Source organism: Equus asinus, chromosome 3, assembly GCF_041296235.1.
Source record: "Equus asinus isolate D_3611 breed Donkey chromosome 3, EquAss-T2T_v2, whole genome shotgun sequence".
In the NCBI taxonomy this organism is placed as follows: Eukaryota; Metazoa; Chordata; class Mammalia; order Perissodactyla; family Equidae; genus Equus; species Equus asinus.
The window spans coordinates 1,746,160-1,765,688 of NC_091792.1; the positions used below are offsets into that span (position 1 = coordinate 1,746,160).

The 19,529-nt window shown below is 39.7% G+C and overlaps 1 protein-coding gene across 4 annotated transcripts in view; it reads left to right on the forward strand.

The window, feature by feature from the left end:
• Nucleotides 1-19,529, forward strand: part of GSTCD (glutathione S-transferase C-terminal domain containing) — a 140,337-nt gene that overhangs the window by 30,944 nt on the left and 89,864 nt on the right. For 3 of the 4 annotated variants that reach the window (XR_011501811.1, XM_044767450.2, XM_070504534.1), the window contains exon 6: nucleotides 15,852-15,980. The exons of the other annotated variant lie outside the window; for it this stretch is intronic. Coding sequence is in view for 2 of the 3 variants with exons in the window: in XM_044767450.2 (XP_044623385.1) it covers nucleotides 15,852-15,980 (129 nt within the window). In the remaining variant the exon portion in view is untranslated. The remainder of the gene's footprint in view (nucleotides 1-15,851; nucleotides 15,981-19,529) is intronic. 4 annotated transcript variants of the gene reach the window in all.

Consider the following 19,529-nt stretch of genomic DNA (forward strand, 5'->3'; position numbering starts at 1 on the left):
AGTTTTCTTGAATTGTGATTGGGGCGGGACCTTTCGGGGGAGCAGTCTGGAGCGCAGTCCAGTCCTGCTGTGTTTCCGGCAGCGCTGAGTTCTCTTAGGACTAGAGAGGTGTAGCCCCTTTAAGATAAGGCTTTTCCTAAGAATTTCCTTCAGTTTTTTTTCTTGAGTTTTTCCAATGAACACAGATAATGGGTATCGTAATAAGAGGCTTTTATGTTTTAGATTGAGGCAGCTTTAGATGAAAATTTGCAGAAATTTTACATTAATTATTAATGGGTGATTTTTCAGTAAGTACCCATTTTAAGTAGAGCAAAACTTATTGTTGGTGTCATCCAGAAGCAATGAAGAATAGGAAAGAAACTTTGCTCTAAGACAAAGATAGCTGCAAAAAAGTATTTAGTTCCAACCTTTAACATCATTCCTAATGAGGACAAAATGAATGAGCACCCCAAAACACTTGCAGAGTTGTATATAAACTATGTATCACTGCTCTGAAAGATGACTTCTGTGTATAATTAATGCAAAGCCAGCGCTGTGTTAATTCCGCTTTGTACCTTTGCAAACAGGTATTTTTATATGATTTAACTCCTGAATTGCCTTTCCAGACTGCTTTGAATATTTCACACTGAGATTCAGTTTTTAAGCTTAAAACTCTTGATATTGCCAAACTTTCAAGAATTATTTTTTAAAAATTATAAATGTTTATAGTCACATTTAGGAGACAGCGGGAATGCTAATGATGTGGAGCCTTATTATTCTGCTAAAGGAAACTAATTAGTATTATTCATTTCAGTTTAAATTGGCACTCTCCGTTCTATTCCAGACAGTTATGATTAAAATCACAATGAACTATTTTATTCTGTGCTTTGAACCAGCTCTGCTCAGCACCCAAACCCATTCATTATTTTTATTTAATTAGGCCTAACTACACTGGGAAGATACCTGAAGCAAGTCAATTTCCCAGATAGCTGTGCAGTCTCAGTAGCTCACAGGCTCTGCAACCACAAAGTTGTCAAGACTGAACCATCAGAGGAATTTTTTTTAAATTATCCTTAACCATAAGACCGAAGTATAGTTATAAATAGAAAACGGTCATTATTTAAATGGCGTAAGTATACAGTATTAGTAATCAGTAGCATAATGTTTCTGGATGTGAATTTTATACAGTTGTTTTTGGAAAATTATTAAATTAGTTTTTATGTTGAAACTAGTGATTACATTAGAAAGTTGGCTGTATTCTATGCACATAAGTGCAAGCTTATATGCTTCCTAGGAAAAAATACCTAGGAATTTCACGTATCATTACATAGCAAACATTTTATAAAACTAAGGTTAAAACTCAATTCCCAGGACATCTCCTCCTCTTAAAAACAAATTTTTTATATGATAGTTTTACTGATTTGTCGATTGCAATGAGAAGACAAGTTTTTACGGCAGTTCATACATTAACAACTAGACATGAAAAACTGCTTACAGGGTTTTTGGGGGGAGAATTTAGATAGGGCCAAGTCCTCTTCCTCTTTTTTTTTAAAACAACTTTATTGAGTGATTACTTCCATGCTCTTAGGGACAAATTCACACTTAAATTTTTTCAGCAAAACAAGAAAAGAGAAAACCAAGTTGCCAAAGGCAATATTAAAAAAATGACTTAGAAATTGCTTTCCAGTCATACCCTTCTGCTTTCATCTATTCCAGACACTTTATTGCAAAATCAAGTAATTATTGGTTTAATCAGACTATGATCTAACCAAAAAGATGTTTTAAATTAATTTTTTTGTTTATAAAATAAGTGCTTTTGATAAGTTACTTTCAAGTGACCTTAAATCTCAATAATAAGCAATACTCAAATTTACACAGCTACCGTTCGTTAGATACTAGATTCTGACTTACACCCCTTGATCAAACTCTTTAAAAAGTGATTGTATGAGTCAGATTCCCAATAGGAAAAGATGGCACTTTCAAATAGGGATAATTGGAGGTGAATTTATATGTAGAGGGACTAATTACAAAGTCGTGGGCAGGATGTCTTGAACGTACAGGGACAGGGCAGGAGCCTGAGGTGAGTAGCCGCAGAGCTGTTTCCACCTGTAGGTCTGACTGTGCGTGGGAGGGAAAGCAGGGAGAGAGAGGCCCCTCAGCAAGCTGACGAGAGGCGAGCAGGCTTCAGGCAGGAGACAAAGGCAGCCTCAGGTGACTGCAGGGGCGGAAGCCAGAGGAAAGATACCTTGCCCTCGTTCTCCTTTCCTGTCTGGTCTGCTGCTGAGGCTGCTCACTGACAAATCCATCTAGATGCCAGGGGGCCTGTTGAGGCAGCGTGTGCAGGTCAACCTCCAGGGCAGAGAGCTGGTTGAATTTGGAGGGTGCAAACCTAAGATATCTGGCAGATTAATTATGGAAATTCAGAGCTGAGAGACAGTAGAGATCATCTAGAATGAGGAAATTTGAGGTTCATGGAGAGGTTAAGCAACATGCATCGTGTAACACAGTCAAGACACGTCAGTCAGCTGAGTCCAGGCTCTACCTCTGCGTGCATATGCTTCAGAGTTTAGGCCACGGTTCTCTCTTACAGCACCCGTGCAGATCTCCTGTGCACGAAGTTGCACTGATTGTATTGCTGTCATCTTGGCAAAATTAATAAAATTTGAAATTTATTAACCTAGGGGTGGAAATGTTTTAGAATAGTAGTTCGTCCAACAAAAGTTATTTCAATCCATACTGTAATTCCCTGAAAATTACTTTCAATGACCTTACCTGTTCTAGAAAATTGCTATTTAATGTGATTTTTCTTAAAACCTAGAGTTGTGGGGGTTAGGTAGGGAGAGGAGTTGTAATAACCCTCTAACTTTTGGAGTCTTTGCTTAAGAGACTTAAAATTTGGAATCAATTTGATTAAAATCAAAAGCAGCATATAAAAATATATTAAGAATTTCCACTCTCAACATGAATTCTACCCTTCATTGTTGCAATATGGTTACCTTTAACATTTGCAGCTGTTTTCTTCTCTTATTCTTTTCACTATCTGTTAATACTGTCAGGTCATATTATACCAAGTAATTTCCCATTTGTTGAATGTACTTGAGTTATACTAGAGGTAAGGGTTAGAGATTATGGAGCACCTCTTCAAATTCTCCTCACATTTGGAAACCCTTGACCACAATGCTCACCCTGAAATTAAAGATCTTGATTGGGGACAGCAAATTTTGTGCATTTCTCAGACAAATGGTCTTGCATTCCAGATCTTTTCCTCCTTTCTCATAGAGCTTGTGTTTTTAGCAATACAGTCATGTGCCGGATAATGACATTTCGGTCAATGACAGACTGCATGTACAATGGTGGTCCCATAAGATTATAAAGGAGCTGAAAAATTCCTGTTGCCTAGTGACATTGCTGCCATCATAACATAGCACAATGCATTACTCATGTGTTTGTGGTGATGCTGAGTGAGCAAACCTGTTGCTCTACCAGTCATATAAAAGGATAGCACAGACAGTTATATACAGTACGTAATACACAATAATGATGATAAGTGACTATGTTACTGGTTTATGTGTTTACTATACTTTTTGTTATTTTAGAGTGTACTCTTTCTACTCATAAAAAAAAGTTCACTGTAAAACAGTATGCCGTGTTAGGCCTGTTGCAGCCTCAAACATCTCATGGTTACCGTGTGGCTTGATTGGATCATTTTCTCTTGTGCTTGATGTAATCTCATGTTGTTTTGTTCATTGTCCACTGCTAATGTTGCCAGTAAGAGCACACAAGTGATTGACCTGGAAATGAAAGGAAAAGTGATTAAGGACTATGAAGGTGGAAAATCAGTGATGGCTATTGCTTGCCAGGCAAGCGTGACCCATTCCACCTTAGCTACGATCTGGAAGAACAAGAACAGAGTGACAGAAGCTGTTGAAGGATCTGCTTCATTGAAGGAAACGAGACTGACAAAAACTTGAGAAGGCCTCATACATACCAGACATGGAGAAACATCTAATGACCTGGGTTGAAGACCAGACGCAGAAGTGTATTCCTCTCAGCACCATGACAGTCACATCCAAAGAAAATAGTTTGCAATGAAAGAAAAGGCTGGACCCAACTACGATGTTGAGTTTACTGCCTGCTCTGGGTGGTTTAAATGATCCAAGAATCGTTACTCGTTACATCGTGTGAAGTGAGTGGTGCGTCTGCGAGTGCTGATGTGAGGGCAGCTGAGGAACTTTTGGAAATTCTAGATAAGCTGGTTGTAGAGGAAAATTACTTGCCAAATAAGTATTCAATGTAGATGAAAACTCCCTGTTCTAGAAATGGATGCCTGAAAGAACTTTCATCCACAAGGAGGCCAAGTCAGTGCCAGGTTGCAAGGCTTTTAAGGACAGGATGTCAGTCCTGCTTGGAGGCAATGCTGCAGGCTACAAACTGAAACCCATCGTGATCTGGCACAGTGAGAACCCCAGGGCCTTCAAGTGCATCAAGAAGCACACAGCGCCAGTGCACTACAGGAGCAATAAGAGGTCCTGGAGGACCCAGCTCCTCTTACAAGATGCCCTCCTGAACTGCTGTGCTAGTGAAATGGAGAAGTACTGTTTGCAGAATAACACACCTTTCGAGATTTTGTTTATTGTTGATAATGCTCCTGGACATCCTCCTTTTATTGGTGATTTTCATCCCAATATTCAAATGGTGTTTTTCCCGCCACCACCACCTCTTTGATCCAACCAATGGATCAAGGAGTTAGAGTAGCTTTTAAGGCCCACGACCTGAGGGGGACCTTTGCCCAGGCCATTGCTGCAACTGAGGAAGACACTGATGCAGTTCTGGAGGGATTACAACACCTATGGCTGTGTCAAGAACCTTGCTTGGTTTTAGGGTGATGTCACCAAGCAGTGTATGAATGGCATCTGGAAGAAGACACTCAAGAGGTTCATCCATGACTTCAGAGGATTTGCCAAGGATGAGGAGGTTGCAAAAATTAACAAGGCTGTGGTTGAGATGGCAAACGGCTCGAACCTGGGTGTGGATGAGGATGAGGAGCTCCTACAGGTGGTTCCTGAGGAGTTGACTAGTGAGGAGTTGTTGGAATTGCAGTGGAATGCATAGCTGAAGAAGAGGAAGAGAAAAGGAAACTGCAGGAGAAGAAAAAGAAGAACGCCCAAGAAAATTCACAGCGAAGGGTTTAGCAGAAGCTTTTACAGACCTCAACAAGCTGCTTAAAAAGTTTGAAGACGTGGACCCAGGATCTAAAGGTTTTCATTAATAGAGAGGAATGTTCATGGTGCATTATCTGCTTACGAGCAAATCTACGATGAGGAAAAGAGACAAACCAAGCAAACCACCTTGGACATATTTCTGAAGAGTGACACTTCCTCAAGAAGAGCCTCAGGCAGGTCCTTCGGGAAGTGGTCCAGAAGCAGGCATTATCGTAGGAGATGACAGCTCCATGTGTGTTATTGCCCCTGAAGACCCTCCAGTGGGACAGGATGTGGAGGGAGAAGACAGTGATATTGAAGGTCCTGACCCTGTGTAGGCCTAGGCTAGTGTGTGTGTTTGTGTCTTAGTTTTTAACAAAAAAGTTCAAAAAATAAAAAATTTAAAAATAGAGAAAATCTTATAGAATAAAGAAAGAAAATATTTTTGTACAACTGTACAATGTGTTTGTGTTTTAAGCTATGTGTTATTATTGAAGAGTCAAAAAGTTAAATAAAATTAAGGTTTATAAAGTTACAGTAAGCTAATGCTAACTTATTATTGAATAAAAATATTTTTTATAAATTCAGTGTAACCTAAGTGTAGAGTATTTGTAAAGTCTACAGTAGTGTGCAGTAGTGTCCTGGCCTTCACACTCACTCACCACTCACTCACTCACTCACCCAGAGCAACTTCCAGTCCTGCAAGTTCCATTCATAGTGAGTGCCCTATACAGGTGTACCTTTTTTTTCTTTAATTGGTTTTTTTTTTCCTTTTTCTCCCCAAAGCCCCCTGGTACATAGTTATATATTCTTAGTTGTGGGTCCTTCTAGTTGTGGCATGTGGGACGCTGCCTCAGCGTGGTTTGATGAGCAGTGCCATGTCCGTGCCCAGGATTCGAACCAACGAAACACTGGGCCGCCTGCAGCAGAGCGCGCAAACTTAACCACTCGGCCACGGGGCCAGCCCCCAGGTTCACTTTTTTTTTTAATCTTTTATGCTGTATTTTTACTGTACCTTCTCTACATTTAGATACACAGTTACCATTGTGCTACAGTTGCCTACAGTATTCAGGACAGTAACATGCTGTACAGGTTTGTAGCCTAGGAGCGATAGGCTGTACCATAGAGCCTGAGTGTGTAGTAGGCTATCCCATCTAGGTTTGCCTAAGTACATTCCATGATGTTTGCATGACAAAGTCGGCTAACGACGCCTTTCTCAGAATATATCCTCATTGTTAAGCACAGCATGCCTGTAATGAGCAAAATCTTAAACGCAAACAGTTGTGTTTATGTAGGTTATTGCTAAGATCTTTTATATCTCTGTACCAAGGAGTAGAAATGATCAGTGTCAGCTGGGCTTTGCTGCTGCAGCGGTGATTGTAATCTTTAATTGCAAATGCCGCATTGTACCCAACCTACTTCACACAGAGAGAGTCTCTTGATTTTCTGCTAATGAGAGACCCTTGCTAGGCTTGAATGCCTAGGAAGATACAAGGTTCTAGTAAAAAAAAAAAAAAAAAAACTAATTCAAAATAAATGCAGCATTTTCTCCTTTTTAGAGAGCAACAAACTATAATTAGTGAAAGCATATTCTAGCTTTATGAATACTTCCACTGGATCTTTAAACATTTTCCTTCCATACTTTTCGTTTATCAGACAGTGAGGTACAGCTTGTTATTTAATGTCAAACTATGTTAAAGAATTCAGCTACTTCATATAGTTACAGTGTTGGCTTTTGAGAAAATTAACTTAAAAATGTGAAACATAATACAACCATCCCCTAGTATGATGGCTAGTTTTTAATGATTCCATAATATTTCACCAAAGAGATTTAATATATTTTGCTTAATTATCTGCAGTTGAATATAAACTTGCTCTCAGCTATCACACTGCAGGTAACACTACCATGAAATGTCCTGCGTGTGGCTTTTCCTATACTTTGAGTTGTTTCCCAGAGGTGAGATGATAGAGGATGTGGGCCCTCTTGTTGCTTATGATACATATTGCCAAATTGATTTTAAAGGGGCTTTAACTAGTTTATTTTACCATCAGCAGTGCTCAGGCACCGCTGCCTCCCTCCACCTTCACTGGCAGTAGTTCTTCAGATTTTTTTTGGTAATTTTTACAGGGTAATAGGGATAACTCATTTTTTGTGTATTTTATCATAGCAAGGTTTAAACTTGCATTTATTTTTCTTTATATCTTGTCAATCTGAATGAATTCCTTAATAAAGTGAATATATTTATGTTTATTTGCTAAAGATATTTTTCTCATAATGTTTGCCTTTTTTATTTTAGTTAGCAATGTGTTTTTCTTAAAGCTGAAAAATCCTACAGGTTTTATGTTTTAGCTCCATTTTGTATACAGAAAGCTGTAACAGCCATGGGCAGCTTCTGTAGGTTCTTAGGAGGGTGGCAGTGTCAGACAGCTAAGCAATAGCCTATAAGCTCAAGAAATCAGTTAGCAGTGGTAAGATCGGAAATCTGAGATTATTTTTTAAGCTGCATGTTGTTTTAATTTATTAGTTTCCCATTTGTCCTACCTTAACCGTTTCGGACAGTCTTTTTAAATGCCATCCTGTCTTCATTGTGCTGATGGGAGCCCAAAAAAGGTGTTTTTATTACTCAGCGGGAATAACACGCCCGGGAAGGCAGCATGAAGGTGATGGCAGTAACTCAGGGGAGCCCGCTGGAAGGCGAGGCTCCAGGGCACGGTGGAGGCTGCTTGGTCCAGTTTCTCTTGCTCCTGGAGCTTAGATGGTAGAGTTGTTTTTTGTTTCAATAAAGGAGATTCCCTTACCAGTTGCTGTCTCCCTCACCCTCCACCCCAAACAGGCTGGGCTCCTTAAGGGCGGGGATCAGTGTTTGCATTTGTGACTCTTAGGCCCAGCTGAGTGACCAGCACAAGGCAGAGGTTTAATGAGTACTTCAGTGAAACGAGTGAGTTGTTGGGGGGAAATGTCGACGAAAATAATCCATAACCAATCTATAAATGAAAATTTGGGTGAATTTATTCTGAGCTAAAATGTGAGGACCATGGCCTGGGGCCTTTCTTCCCAAAGGAAGAAAGGGCACCAAAGAAGTGGGGTATACATAGTGGTTATATACCCCCAAAGAGGATGTTCCACATATGATTGAAATGTCCTTTTTACAATAGTCACGAGACTGCTCTGTCAGCACAGCAATGGATGGACACAGCAGGTAGGTCTGCTGTCTTGGTGGACACAGGAGGGTGGCAGGTCTGTTGTCTCAATCTGGCTGGTCACAGGTGAGCTGGCTGATCAAAGGTGAGCACAGCAATCAGTTCCTAGCCTAAGGAAAGATGCTTATCCTTAAGGAAATACCAATGTGGGGGGACATTACACCTTTATCTTAAGGCCATCTGTGCTTGCCATAGGAAATGTTTAAAGCAGATATACAATGCATGCTCAACGGCCACATCAGGCCCTTTTGAAAAAAACAAAGGCCGAATTAGGTTTACACCAAATGGCTTCCTCGTATACTCCAGTATATCCTATTGCTTGCCATTTCTATTTGTCAGAAATAGTATGAAAGGTAATTGGAGTTGAAAATATAATACTGAATCTGACCACCAAGCATCCTCAGAGGAAGAAAATAAATTAAGAAATATCTCTAAGATCTGATTTTTAAAAATTTACTGAAAATAACAGTATCTGCAGACATCTATATGGACTCAGAACAACAATGGACTTTTTTTCATTATTACGAGACTCATGTTTTTTAATGGAATGGTCAGTGAGGTGCAATATGTTAATTCTTCAGAACCAGTGTTTTGAGATAACTCAGTCTTATGATTATGTCCCCAAGTAACAGAGCATGATAGTTTTCCACATCCTCCTGAGCAGGCCGTCTCACTGGGTCTGTGAAGCAGCACTGGACAGGAAACCTCTGTGTTCTCCGCCTTCACGAGATGAAGAAGACTGGTCCAGAAAACTGTTATGCAGCCTAGTAATTGGTCAGTTAATAGCACAAACATATTGCTAAGATTTGCCAAAAAAGAAAAGAAAGAAAGGGGAATGCAAGTGCCAAGTACAGTGAATTCTAAGTCAGTGAGGGCTGCTCAAGAGGTAACAGCCTCCTAACATCAGACTTGGAGAACCTCCTTCAGCAGCCGGGCTCCTATTGGGAAGCCCATAGGAGGAGATAATGCCAATAGATCCAGATTGTTTGGGAATAGATGCCTTCTAGAACTACCTTTCTTCAAGGAAAACATTTAAAAGCATTGTTTTTCTCCTTACCCCTCTATTTTCCATGAGACTTTGATCTTACCACCTAGGTTTTGCCAACTATATTACATTTTAGGAGCATAATTTCCATGGTTGTTAAGGGATTACTGGATTGGAAAGACTGAAGCAGTAGGTGTTGTAAAAGGCCAGAAAGGAAGGTTATTGATTTTCTCGGTTGGGGAAGATGTCACGCAGGTCAAGCAGGTCTTGAAGTGGGCCTTGAAACAGAGTGAACATTGGATTAAAAGCAGGAAGAACGTGAAGTGTTTTAGTGAGGGGACAGCACTGCTGAGACGGAGAGAATGGGTGTGGAATTTCAAGTACATGTCAGAAAACCAGTTTTATGAAATACTGTGAGCTGTGGAAGGATTGGTGAAGCGGAAACAACTCAGTCGCTGCTTTTTTTTTTTTTCATAATAAACGCCAATTTTTGTGGGGCAAGTTGCTATTTTCTTTTGATTTCAAAAACATTTTCCATGGTTTCAGAACTCTTCATAAGGACAACGACTAACAATTTTATGTATCCCTTTATACTTTGACATATTATTTCCTAAAAATGAACTTTCTGGAGAGAACAGAGGCATCAGCACCGATGTAATCTGTGACTTTTCTGGCCTGTGGACATTAGTAAGTGCCATTCTAGAGTATGAGTATGAGGGACCAGCGTTGTCTGTTCAGGGCAGGATAGATCGTCTTTCCTTGAGAAAAGGCTATGGCAAGTTCACTGTGTCTATTGCACATAAAGCAGTGTTTGGCTGGCTTCTGGATTCTGCAGACTTTTATGTGACTGGCTTGCTTTTTCCTTTGCTTCTGGGATGTAGCAGTGCGAGCATACACCGTGGAGAAACTTGACCAAAAGCGCATGGAGAGAGCTCCAGCGGTTCATCTTGCCCAGGGGTCATTAGCCTGTGTGCCTTGAGTCTAAGTCACCGTTGTGTGTCTGGGAGCTTGTCACCCCCCATCAAATCTGCTGGAGTTTGAAAATTCTGTTTCTGGAATTGCTCTTCACTTGCACATTACTGACAGACTTCATTTCCCTATATCGGGGAGGGACTGGGGAGTGCCGGGTCCCCCAGCCTGTCTCTCCCCAGGGAAAAAATTCCCCAAAGATTCTGAGTAAGAAAGCAACATATTCTTTTGCTTTGTTCTCAGGTTAGAAGTGTCTTTGCCTTCAGTCCCTGAGGCCAGATTTCAAGTGTTTTCCCAAAGGAACTTCTCATATGGAAAATAGTCAGTCCTCCTCTGAATAATTTTTATTACCTAATAAATGATTCAGATTGATAGTGTCGGCGCTGTGGTGGGCATCTGACTGAAGGGCATATGGGTGGCAGATCGTGCCGATAGGTTATGGATTTCCGCTGCCAGCTTGAAATCCTAGATGAATCTGTCCTCACTCACTTGGGTTCCTCCTACCTGTTTTAGGATATTCTTAGCATTTACTTATACCAAGCCAAACTGCAGTTTATTTGGACTTACTGCTTTTTCTAGATCAATTAACACATCTGATTTATAAGCGATAAACACTGAAACAGATGGAAGATGATTCCTGAGTGAGTTGTCCGAGTGGTTGCACTTTTGTCTCTGACCTGGCTAATAGGTCTGACCTGTTACTTCGAGATATAGTAGCAGCTGCTGCTGTTTTTCCAGACGGCAGTTTGGTTGTGTTTGGTGGATTATGCGTAGTGCGGTATGAAATTGACATTTCAGAGCTCCGGGTGCCATTTCCAGTGACTGGTTTCTATTGGTGGACTTTCTGGTTGTTTTTTTTTTTACTTACAGACCCACATAAACCTTTAAAACTTGATTCTCAGTTTTAAATTGATTTGTGCCTTATCTCAGATAAAGTTGTTTAAAATTGCCTGAATATTTTTATTCTTGAGCATAATGTCTATCGAGGAATGGCTTCCATTTGACTCTTTCCTGCATGTTTTTAAGTAAAAAGGCATTTTAGATTTTGAAAGGTCAATTAGTCAATTCAGCTGTTTCCATTTAAGAACAAACTTAATTCATTCCACACAAGCACAGTCTATCTCATAAGAAAATATATTCTAAAGTTAAGTGAGTTCTAGAATAACCACCTGCTAATACCTAGCTTGCTGTCTCTATGTTTATGTGATGAACAAACAGGAACCAACACTAAGTGTTGGCACTGTCAGGCCTGTCACAATTTCTCCTTTACTGTAGAAGCTCCTCAATTTTGGTAAATTCACATATGCAGATCAGAATTTAAGAGTGCAGAGGGCATTAAGATTCCTCCTGAAAATTTGATTTTTATTAAGCCCTTCATTGTTAGTCCACCATAAAAGACATCTCTATAAGGATGACGCAAAACAGAAATAGGGAGAAAGGAAGAGGGAATAATTAGACTTAAGAATTTAACAGTTGAGCATTTTTCTTCTCAGCTAGCATTTATATATGTCTTTTTAAAAACATAAAGAACTTGGTGAGTGCAAGACTCTGTCTTAATATTAACCCATATAATCCACATAATGGCCCAGTGCTGTATGTGCTCTTACTATCCCCAGTCTGCAGATTGAGGAAGCTGAAGTACAGAGAAATCAGGTAACCTGCACAGGGTCTCACAGCTAGCAAAACGCAGAGCTGGGATTTGAAGCTAGGTTGTGATTTAAAAGTGCGGCCACAGAGCCAGACTAACCAGTCACTGTGCTGCTCGTCCATGTCCACAAAGAAGAGATTGCATAGCAGTTCTCAGTGTTCTGCTGGATCATGCATTTTTGTCCTGCATTACCAGAGAAGCTATTATAAACATAGCGCAGTTATGTTGGTATTTTTAGAAATCTGAAGTAGAATCTGAGATGCACCAGAGCCTTGTACATTGCATTAAAATTTAGAGTCAAAGTTGCACTCATGAGTTTTCTGACCACATTTCTCCCATTTCAAACCATTTCAAGGTTTCATATTGCTTTTATTCTCAGTGAATCAAAAATTTATGTGTAGTAATAATTGTATTTTTCCCCAGAGCTACTTGTGACCCCATCATTTCCAGGGGTCACTGATAAAGTCGTCGTAGGATCATTATTGGCCAAAGAAAGAAGCCTTCACATATTTACAGTTTCAGAGTCATTGTTTGCATTTGGTTGCATTCTTTCTTACATATATTCTCTCATCACTCGAAAATTTTTCTCCAGAAGTGATAAAAATTAAAAGGAGTGGGCTATAATAAAAACAAAACTAGGACAGGAAATCACATCAAGAGTTTAACAGTGTGACTCTAAGTTATACAAAAAATATTGATCAGTCACCAAAAAAGTATTTATTTGTATATGTACTTATATATATGTGTATATTAGCAAATTAAAGAGCAAAACAAGTTTTATAGAAAAATAAACGATGTATCAAAAAGTAAATTGTTAATATCTTTAAAATACTTTGTCGCTCATATATCTCACTCAGATATACTAAATGTAATCTTATACAACAGCTAATTTATACTATTGTACATCTCTCTAGTTGACAATACTTACTTTAACCTGTACCAATTTGTTCATTCGTAAGTAAGTATAACAGGTTCGGAGAAAGAGGTGGGATGGATAGTGTATTGGTCTCCTTAGGCTGCCATAACAAAATACTGCAGACTGGGTCGCTTTATTAACAGAAATTCACATTCTCAAACCCATAGAGGCTAGAAGTCCAAGCTTGAGGTGCCAGCAGCATTGGCTTCTGGTGAGACCTCCCTTCCTGGCTTTTAGATGTCGCCTCCTCACCATGTCCTCACAGGGTCCTTCCTCTGTGTCCGTACACTTCTGGTGTCTCTTCCTCTTCTGACGAGGACATCAGTCCTGTCGGATCAGGGCCCACCTTTATGGCCTCATTTAACCGTGATTACCTCCTGAAAGGCTCCATCCGCAAATACAGTCACATTGGGGGTTAGGCCTTCAGTGTATGAAGTTTGAGAGGACACATTCAATGTAATGTTTAGCATGAGTAATATGGGAGATCTGCCAGGTTCTTCTAATCATATTCTCTTAATTTTAATGTTCAACCAAAGAACTTTATGCAGCAACTGAAGACGTTTTTCTTTAACTTATCCCACTGAGAAAAAACTGAGGTGTAATCACTTCATATCTTTTAAGTTTAGGCAAGGGGTATCAGTGTGTGATGGCTTTCAAAATTTTTTAAACTTGACCTTTATACAGAAACAGATTGTCCATCACAAACCAATTCACATGCACCTACAATCACATATACATACATGCTGTATAACTGAAACTAGAGTTTATGTTACAAATCTTACCCTCTTATGAGCAATGTACCCTATTTTCTGTTCTTTTCCATGTTATATTCTGTTCTCTCATTTTTGTTTTTAAATAGTAGTCATGACCCACTAAATTGTTATACCCCACTACATTGACCCACTAAATTGTTATACCCCACTACATTGACCCATGAGTTGTTACCAACAATTTGAAAACCTGTTTTCTTAAGAGATAAAAACTCTTGTTTAACCAGTATTATCTCAGAAGGTGGCGTGTTGTGTGTGTAGTCCTAATAACTTACTTAGACTGTAACTACATATTGTATTTTTAGCAGAGAATTTTGCTGTGCAGTTGTCAGCCACTTCCAAGTACTCAGTGACTAGAAGAAAACTCACTAGAAAGTGCAGCCCTTCATTTAAAGGGTGACATAATTTCTTCCAAATCTTGAAACAGCTCACATGAGAGATCTAGGAGATTGCTACATAGTTGGAGTTGGCCTCATTGAAAGCCAGGGTCCCATGAGGATCAGGTGCAGACACACGGTGATGTAAACCATTTAACAGATAGCGTGATATATTTGTTGTCATCAGCCAGCTTTGTTCTTTTTACATTAATTGGAGATACTGTTTTATTCAAGGTCCTTTCAGAAAATAGAACCACTCTAGGTATTTCAAGCAGGGATAATTTAATACAGGATGTGAGTTACATGGGTGATAAAAGATCTAGAAGCCAAACAAGGAGGTGGTGACTTATCCCAGAGAACAGGGACAACAGGAGGCTGCCAGGGCAAGGCAGTGCTGCTAGAACCCAGGAGCTGGGGGCACCTGGCAAAAGCTGGCACCATGGAGAGCAGGACAGTTTGGGTGAACTAAAGCCACAGGGGAAATTCAGGTGCTGGTGGAGACACTGCCAGAAACAGAGAGGGCAGAGGAGAAAGCCTGTGGCTTCTCTCTTCCTTCTACCCTCCAGTCTTCTGCCAGTGCCGCTCATTTGTTTATACTGCCAGGAGCCAGAGAGCAGGGAAACAGAAATGTAGTTCCCTACTATGCGGAATAAAGCCAAGAGGGGCGGGGAATGGCTCTAAGACCAAATAAGCAAATGGTTGGCACAGATATTAAGACTCATCTGTGTAGTCTTGTTTGATTGATTTCATTTTATTCATAATTCCCACATAAGGATTCACTGTGGTAAATCACATTGATGCCTGTGGATTCATAGACTGAGTCTTACACTTTTGGAAAACGTGCCTTTCTTGTTCGTGTTCCCATTAGATAGATGGGCATGACTTAGTTAACCATCTTCTTGTTGAACCTTGAAAGTGCACTTGAGATTTCATCATTATAAATTCTCTGCAGTGACTAGGTTCATGCAAATGCCTTTCTCCCATATTGTTTTAATTATTATTTTTAAAGTTGTATACCCAGAAAATGGATTACTGTGCCAAAAGCATGAACAAATTTATGGCTCTTGTTATTTATTACCAAATTGCTTTTCTACAGTGTTGTTCCAGTTTACAAGTACCGACATGATAGGACCAATTTTAGTGACTTTTGTCTACCTTGGAATAGTGTCATTAAGGAATTTTATTGCCTAATTTAGTTGGTTAAAGGTAACTGGTTTTCAGTGGTTGGCTCTTTGATTATTAGGATATTGAACATATTTTTCACGTGTTTATTGACTAGAGGCATTTTCTCTTTTGTTAGTAGTTTGTTTACATTCTTGCATATTCTTCTAACACGTTTGCTAAACCTATGAAGTGAAGAAGCCAGAAAACAATTTAACATGAAAAAAAACCAAAAACTGCAAGCCCTGTGTCCATCCTCAGGTCATACAACCAGGTGGTTGACTAGAATAAAGCATTCTGAAAGATCCTCTAAAGACTATTTCCTAAACTGTCCAGCATTATGGTTCCCATGGCAGTTCACAGCAATAGCATCCTTTTTCTTTCTCTTCTGTACCCTTAGAACTGGGGTGGGTGGTGATCACTCTTTCAAAAACTAAGCAATTAACTTCTTAAAGTTTGAGCTTATGTTTTACAAAAACTTGAGCTCACTACTAAGATGAGAGAAAATTATCACCATTTTCCTTTTCTTTTTCATGAGAGAATTCTACAGTTCTTTACCTTTTTCTTTTAACTTAAAAATATATTTATGAGAGTGACGTCAGCATCATGGTAGAGTGAGCTCTCCCTGTAATCTCCCCTCTAAGATAAAATGAACAGGACATTCATATTCAGACAGAGGACATCCACACAACATAAGACGTCTGAGAGACCCACGCAGCCATATGTCAGAAGATGGAGGGGCTGGAGCGCCACCCCCAAGGAAGTGGAACAAGGTAAGAGAAATCTTCTCTTCCTCCCCAAAAGACAGTGACCCAGGGACTGCACACAGCTCCGAGAGGAAAGAGGGGAGGGTTTGGCCCTCCATGGGAACATCATTGCTCTCTGAGGTCCCTCACAACCTGGGGGGAGGCCCCACACAGATATGACTAGCTGTCACAGGAGTTTCTTCATCAGGCTAACACCCCAGGAGAGCAGATAGCAAGGACAGAGCAAGAAGCCCCTGAGATTGTGCAGGAGAAAGCCCCCCTCCCAACCTCCCAGTACCCCAATTCAGCACCTGGGAGCTGTGCTACATATTGCAGTGGGCTAAGAATATGCAGCTGTTGACCCACACTTGATGGTGGCAGGTGGAAGCGGCAATCAAATACCACCACAACACACAACCACAAATCCATGCCATCTAGCAGTATGAAAAAATATATTAAATCTCCAGAGCAGAAGGAAAATGACAAGTACCCAGAAATCAATCCTGAAGGCACAGAAATCTATAACCTAAATGACACAGAATTCAAAGTAGCTAACATTAAAAAACTCAATGAGTTACAAGAAAATGCAGATAGACACTTCAGTGAATTCATGACCTACTTCACAAGAGATTGAAACTATAAAGAACTGATCAGAAATATTGGAGATTAAAAACACAATGGATGAGATAAAGAAGAATATGGACTCCCTGAACAATAGGGCTGATATTATGGAGGAATGAATCAGCAATATTGAGGACAGAGATGTAGAAATGCTTCAGATGGAGAAAGAGAACTAAGATGAAAAAGAAATGAAAAAATTCTCCAAGAAATTTACGACTCAATTAGGAAATGCAACATAAGGATTATAGGTATTCAAGAGGGAGAAGAGAATGAGAATGGAGCGGAAAGCTTGTTCAAAGAAACAATAACAGAGAACTTCCCAAACCTGGAGAGGGAGCTGGAAACGTAACTGAAAGAAGCCAATAGATGACCTAGCCCTATCAATGTAAAGAGACCTACTGTAAGGCATATAGAAGTGAAGGTGGCAAAAGTCAATGACAAAGAAAAGTACTAGGGGCAGAAAAGTAGAAGAAAATAACCTACAAAGGAACCCTTGTCAGACTTTCAGCAGATTTCTCAGTGGAAACCGTACAGGCTAGGAGAGACTGGAATGACAAGTTCAAATCTTTGAAGGACAAAAACTTTCAGCCAAGAATACTCTGTCCAGTGAAAATATCCTTCAGATGTGGTGGAGAAATAAAAACTTTCTCAGATAAACAAAAACTGAGAGTTCATTGCCACAAGATCCCCCCTACAACAAATTCTCAAGAAGGCCCTCATACCTGAAAAAAAAAAGAAAAGGGTTATAAAGCTGTGATTAAGGAGATAAACGGATAGACAAAATCAGAAAATTGTAGCTATCCATCAGAACAGGTTAGTAAACACTCAAGTGTAACATTAAAGGTAAAGGGAAGGAAAACATCAAAAATATAATCTTGTAATTTTAATTACAAACTCACAACTCAAGATGGATCAAGATGTGACGAAAACAACTTAGAAGGGGAAAAGGAAAGAGATTGAATTGGCTTAGTCTAAGGAAACAAGAGGTTATCAGAAAATGGACTATCGTATCTGTGACATTTTGCATACAAACCTCATGGTGACCACTAAAAAAAAATATCTAGAACAGAGACATAAATAATAAATAAAGAGAAAACTAAGAAAACCAGCATAGAAAACTGCCTGAACGAATTGGTAGTCCAGAATACACAGGACAAGAAACAAAGGAAATGCAGGAGAACCAGAAAATGAGGAATAAAATGGCAGCATTAGGCCCTCATATATCAATAATCACTCTAAATGTAAATGGATTGAATTCTCCAATAAAAAGACACAGAGTGGTGGGATGGATTAAAAAACAAGACCCAACAATGTGCTGCCTACAGGAAACACATCTCAACTCCAACAACAAACAAAGGATCAGAAGGAAGGAATGGAAGACAACACTCCAAGGTAATGGCAAATAAAAGAAATCAAGTGTTGACATACTTACATCAGACAAAGTAGACTTCAAGATAAAACAGGTAAAGAGAGAAAAAGAGGGGCAGTATATAATGATAAAAGGGACACTCTACCAAGAAGACGTAACACTATAAATATCTATGCACCCAACACAGGAGCACCAAAGTACATAAAGCAACTGTTAACAAACCTAATGGTCATCTGACGATGGAGGAAGGAGCTGGTACTGCTTGGGCTAAATTAACATACCCTTGGGCGGCACAGTTTATGACTCCACAAGATGCAGTTTCTGATCTGTTGCAGCCTCCTCCTCCACCATTTCCCTGTCCTCCCCAGATTTGTATTCCAAGTTGCTATCGTCAGATCCTTAGAAGTCCCATCTGATTTTTTGCCTCTGTGTCTGTGCAACTGCTGTTTTCTCTTCCTAGAATCCCCAGAATTGTCAGTTCTTCAAACCAAATTTTTAATAGTAGTTTTCTTTGGTTGGTGGATTTTAAAGTTGATTGTTTCATTTGTGTGGGTGTGTTTGGTGGTTGGTTTCTCAATGTTCATACCACAGGTATGTATATGTAACTTTCACAATCAGGAAACAGTCAGATTTTGTTTGTTTGTCCATACACATCAGCTGTATTTTTACAGGGTGTAACAGAGATTGCCAGAAGGAAAAAGCTTGTGTGAATGCCCATTTTCGCTTAACCTCCGAGTGGCAGGCTGGGTCATACACGAAGCTTGGGCAGGCCTCAGAAGTCCAGCATGAGCACAGCTGTTCTTCCGCTGTGCTGTTTCTCACCTTGTTCTTCTACTTAGCCTTTTATGCTGGATATATTCTATTTTAGTATTTCTCCACGTAGTACCTTCCTGAGAATTACTTCCTTGACAAAAATTAAATTAGTAGTACTGTTTATTAAAAGCCTGCTAAATTCTTGCTAAACAAAAATGTATTCTTACATTTTTGTGTCTAGTACATTTTTGTCTGGTGCGTTTTTGTGCCTGGTGCGTTTTTGTGTCTGGTTCGTTTTTCTGCCTGGTACGTTTTTGTGTCTGGTACATTCTTAGAACTAGGGATGCTGAATTGATTCTGACTTTATGCATCTCATGCTAGTGAGGAAATTCAAATCCTGTAATTTTGTATTTAACCTTCTTAGCTGATATATATGCCTGTCTGTCTAATGTAAGTTTCCTTTATGCAGAATGTGGACCTTCTAGACATACCTAGTTTCTGTTTCTCCTGTTCTTCCCCAGCATCCCAAATCCTCTCCATCACCGTCAGTTTGGAACAGCACTCCTCTCTTCCCACAGATCTGTTTGTCTTTCGGTACTCGGCTCAGTGGTTACCTGGAGACCTTTCTCAGCCTCTGCCTTCTCATTTTATGAAAAAGCCTTCCCTTTTTTACCTTGTACTGTAGTTTATTGAGGTCATGTTTTCTCCTCCATTAGACCGTCACCCTTGAGGGCAGGACATTGTTTAAAAGCATAGACTGTAGAGTCAGATGGACCAGGCCCTGTCATTTACCAGTTATGCCTGCTTAGACCTGTTACTTGTTTTCTCTAAGC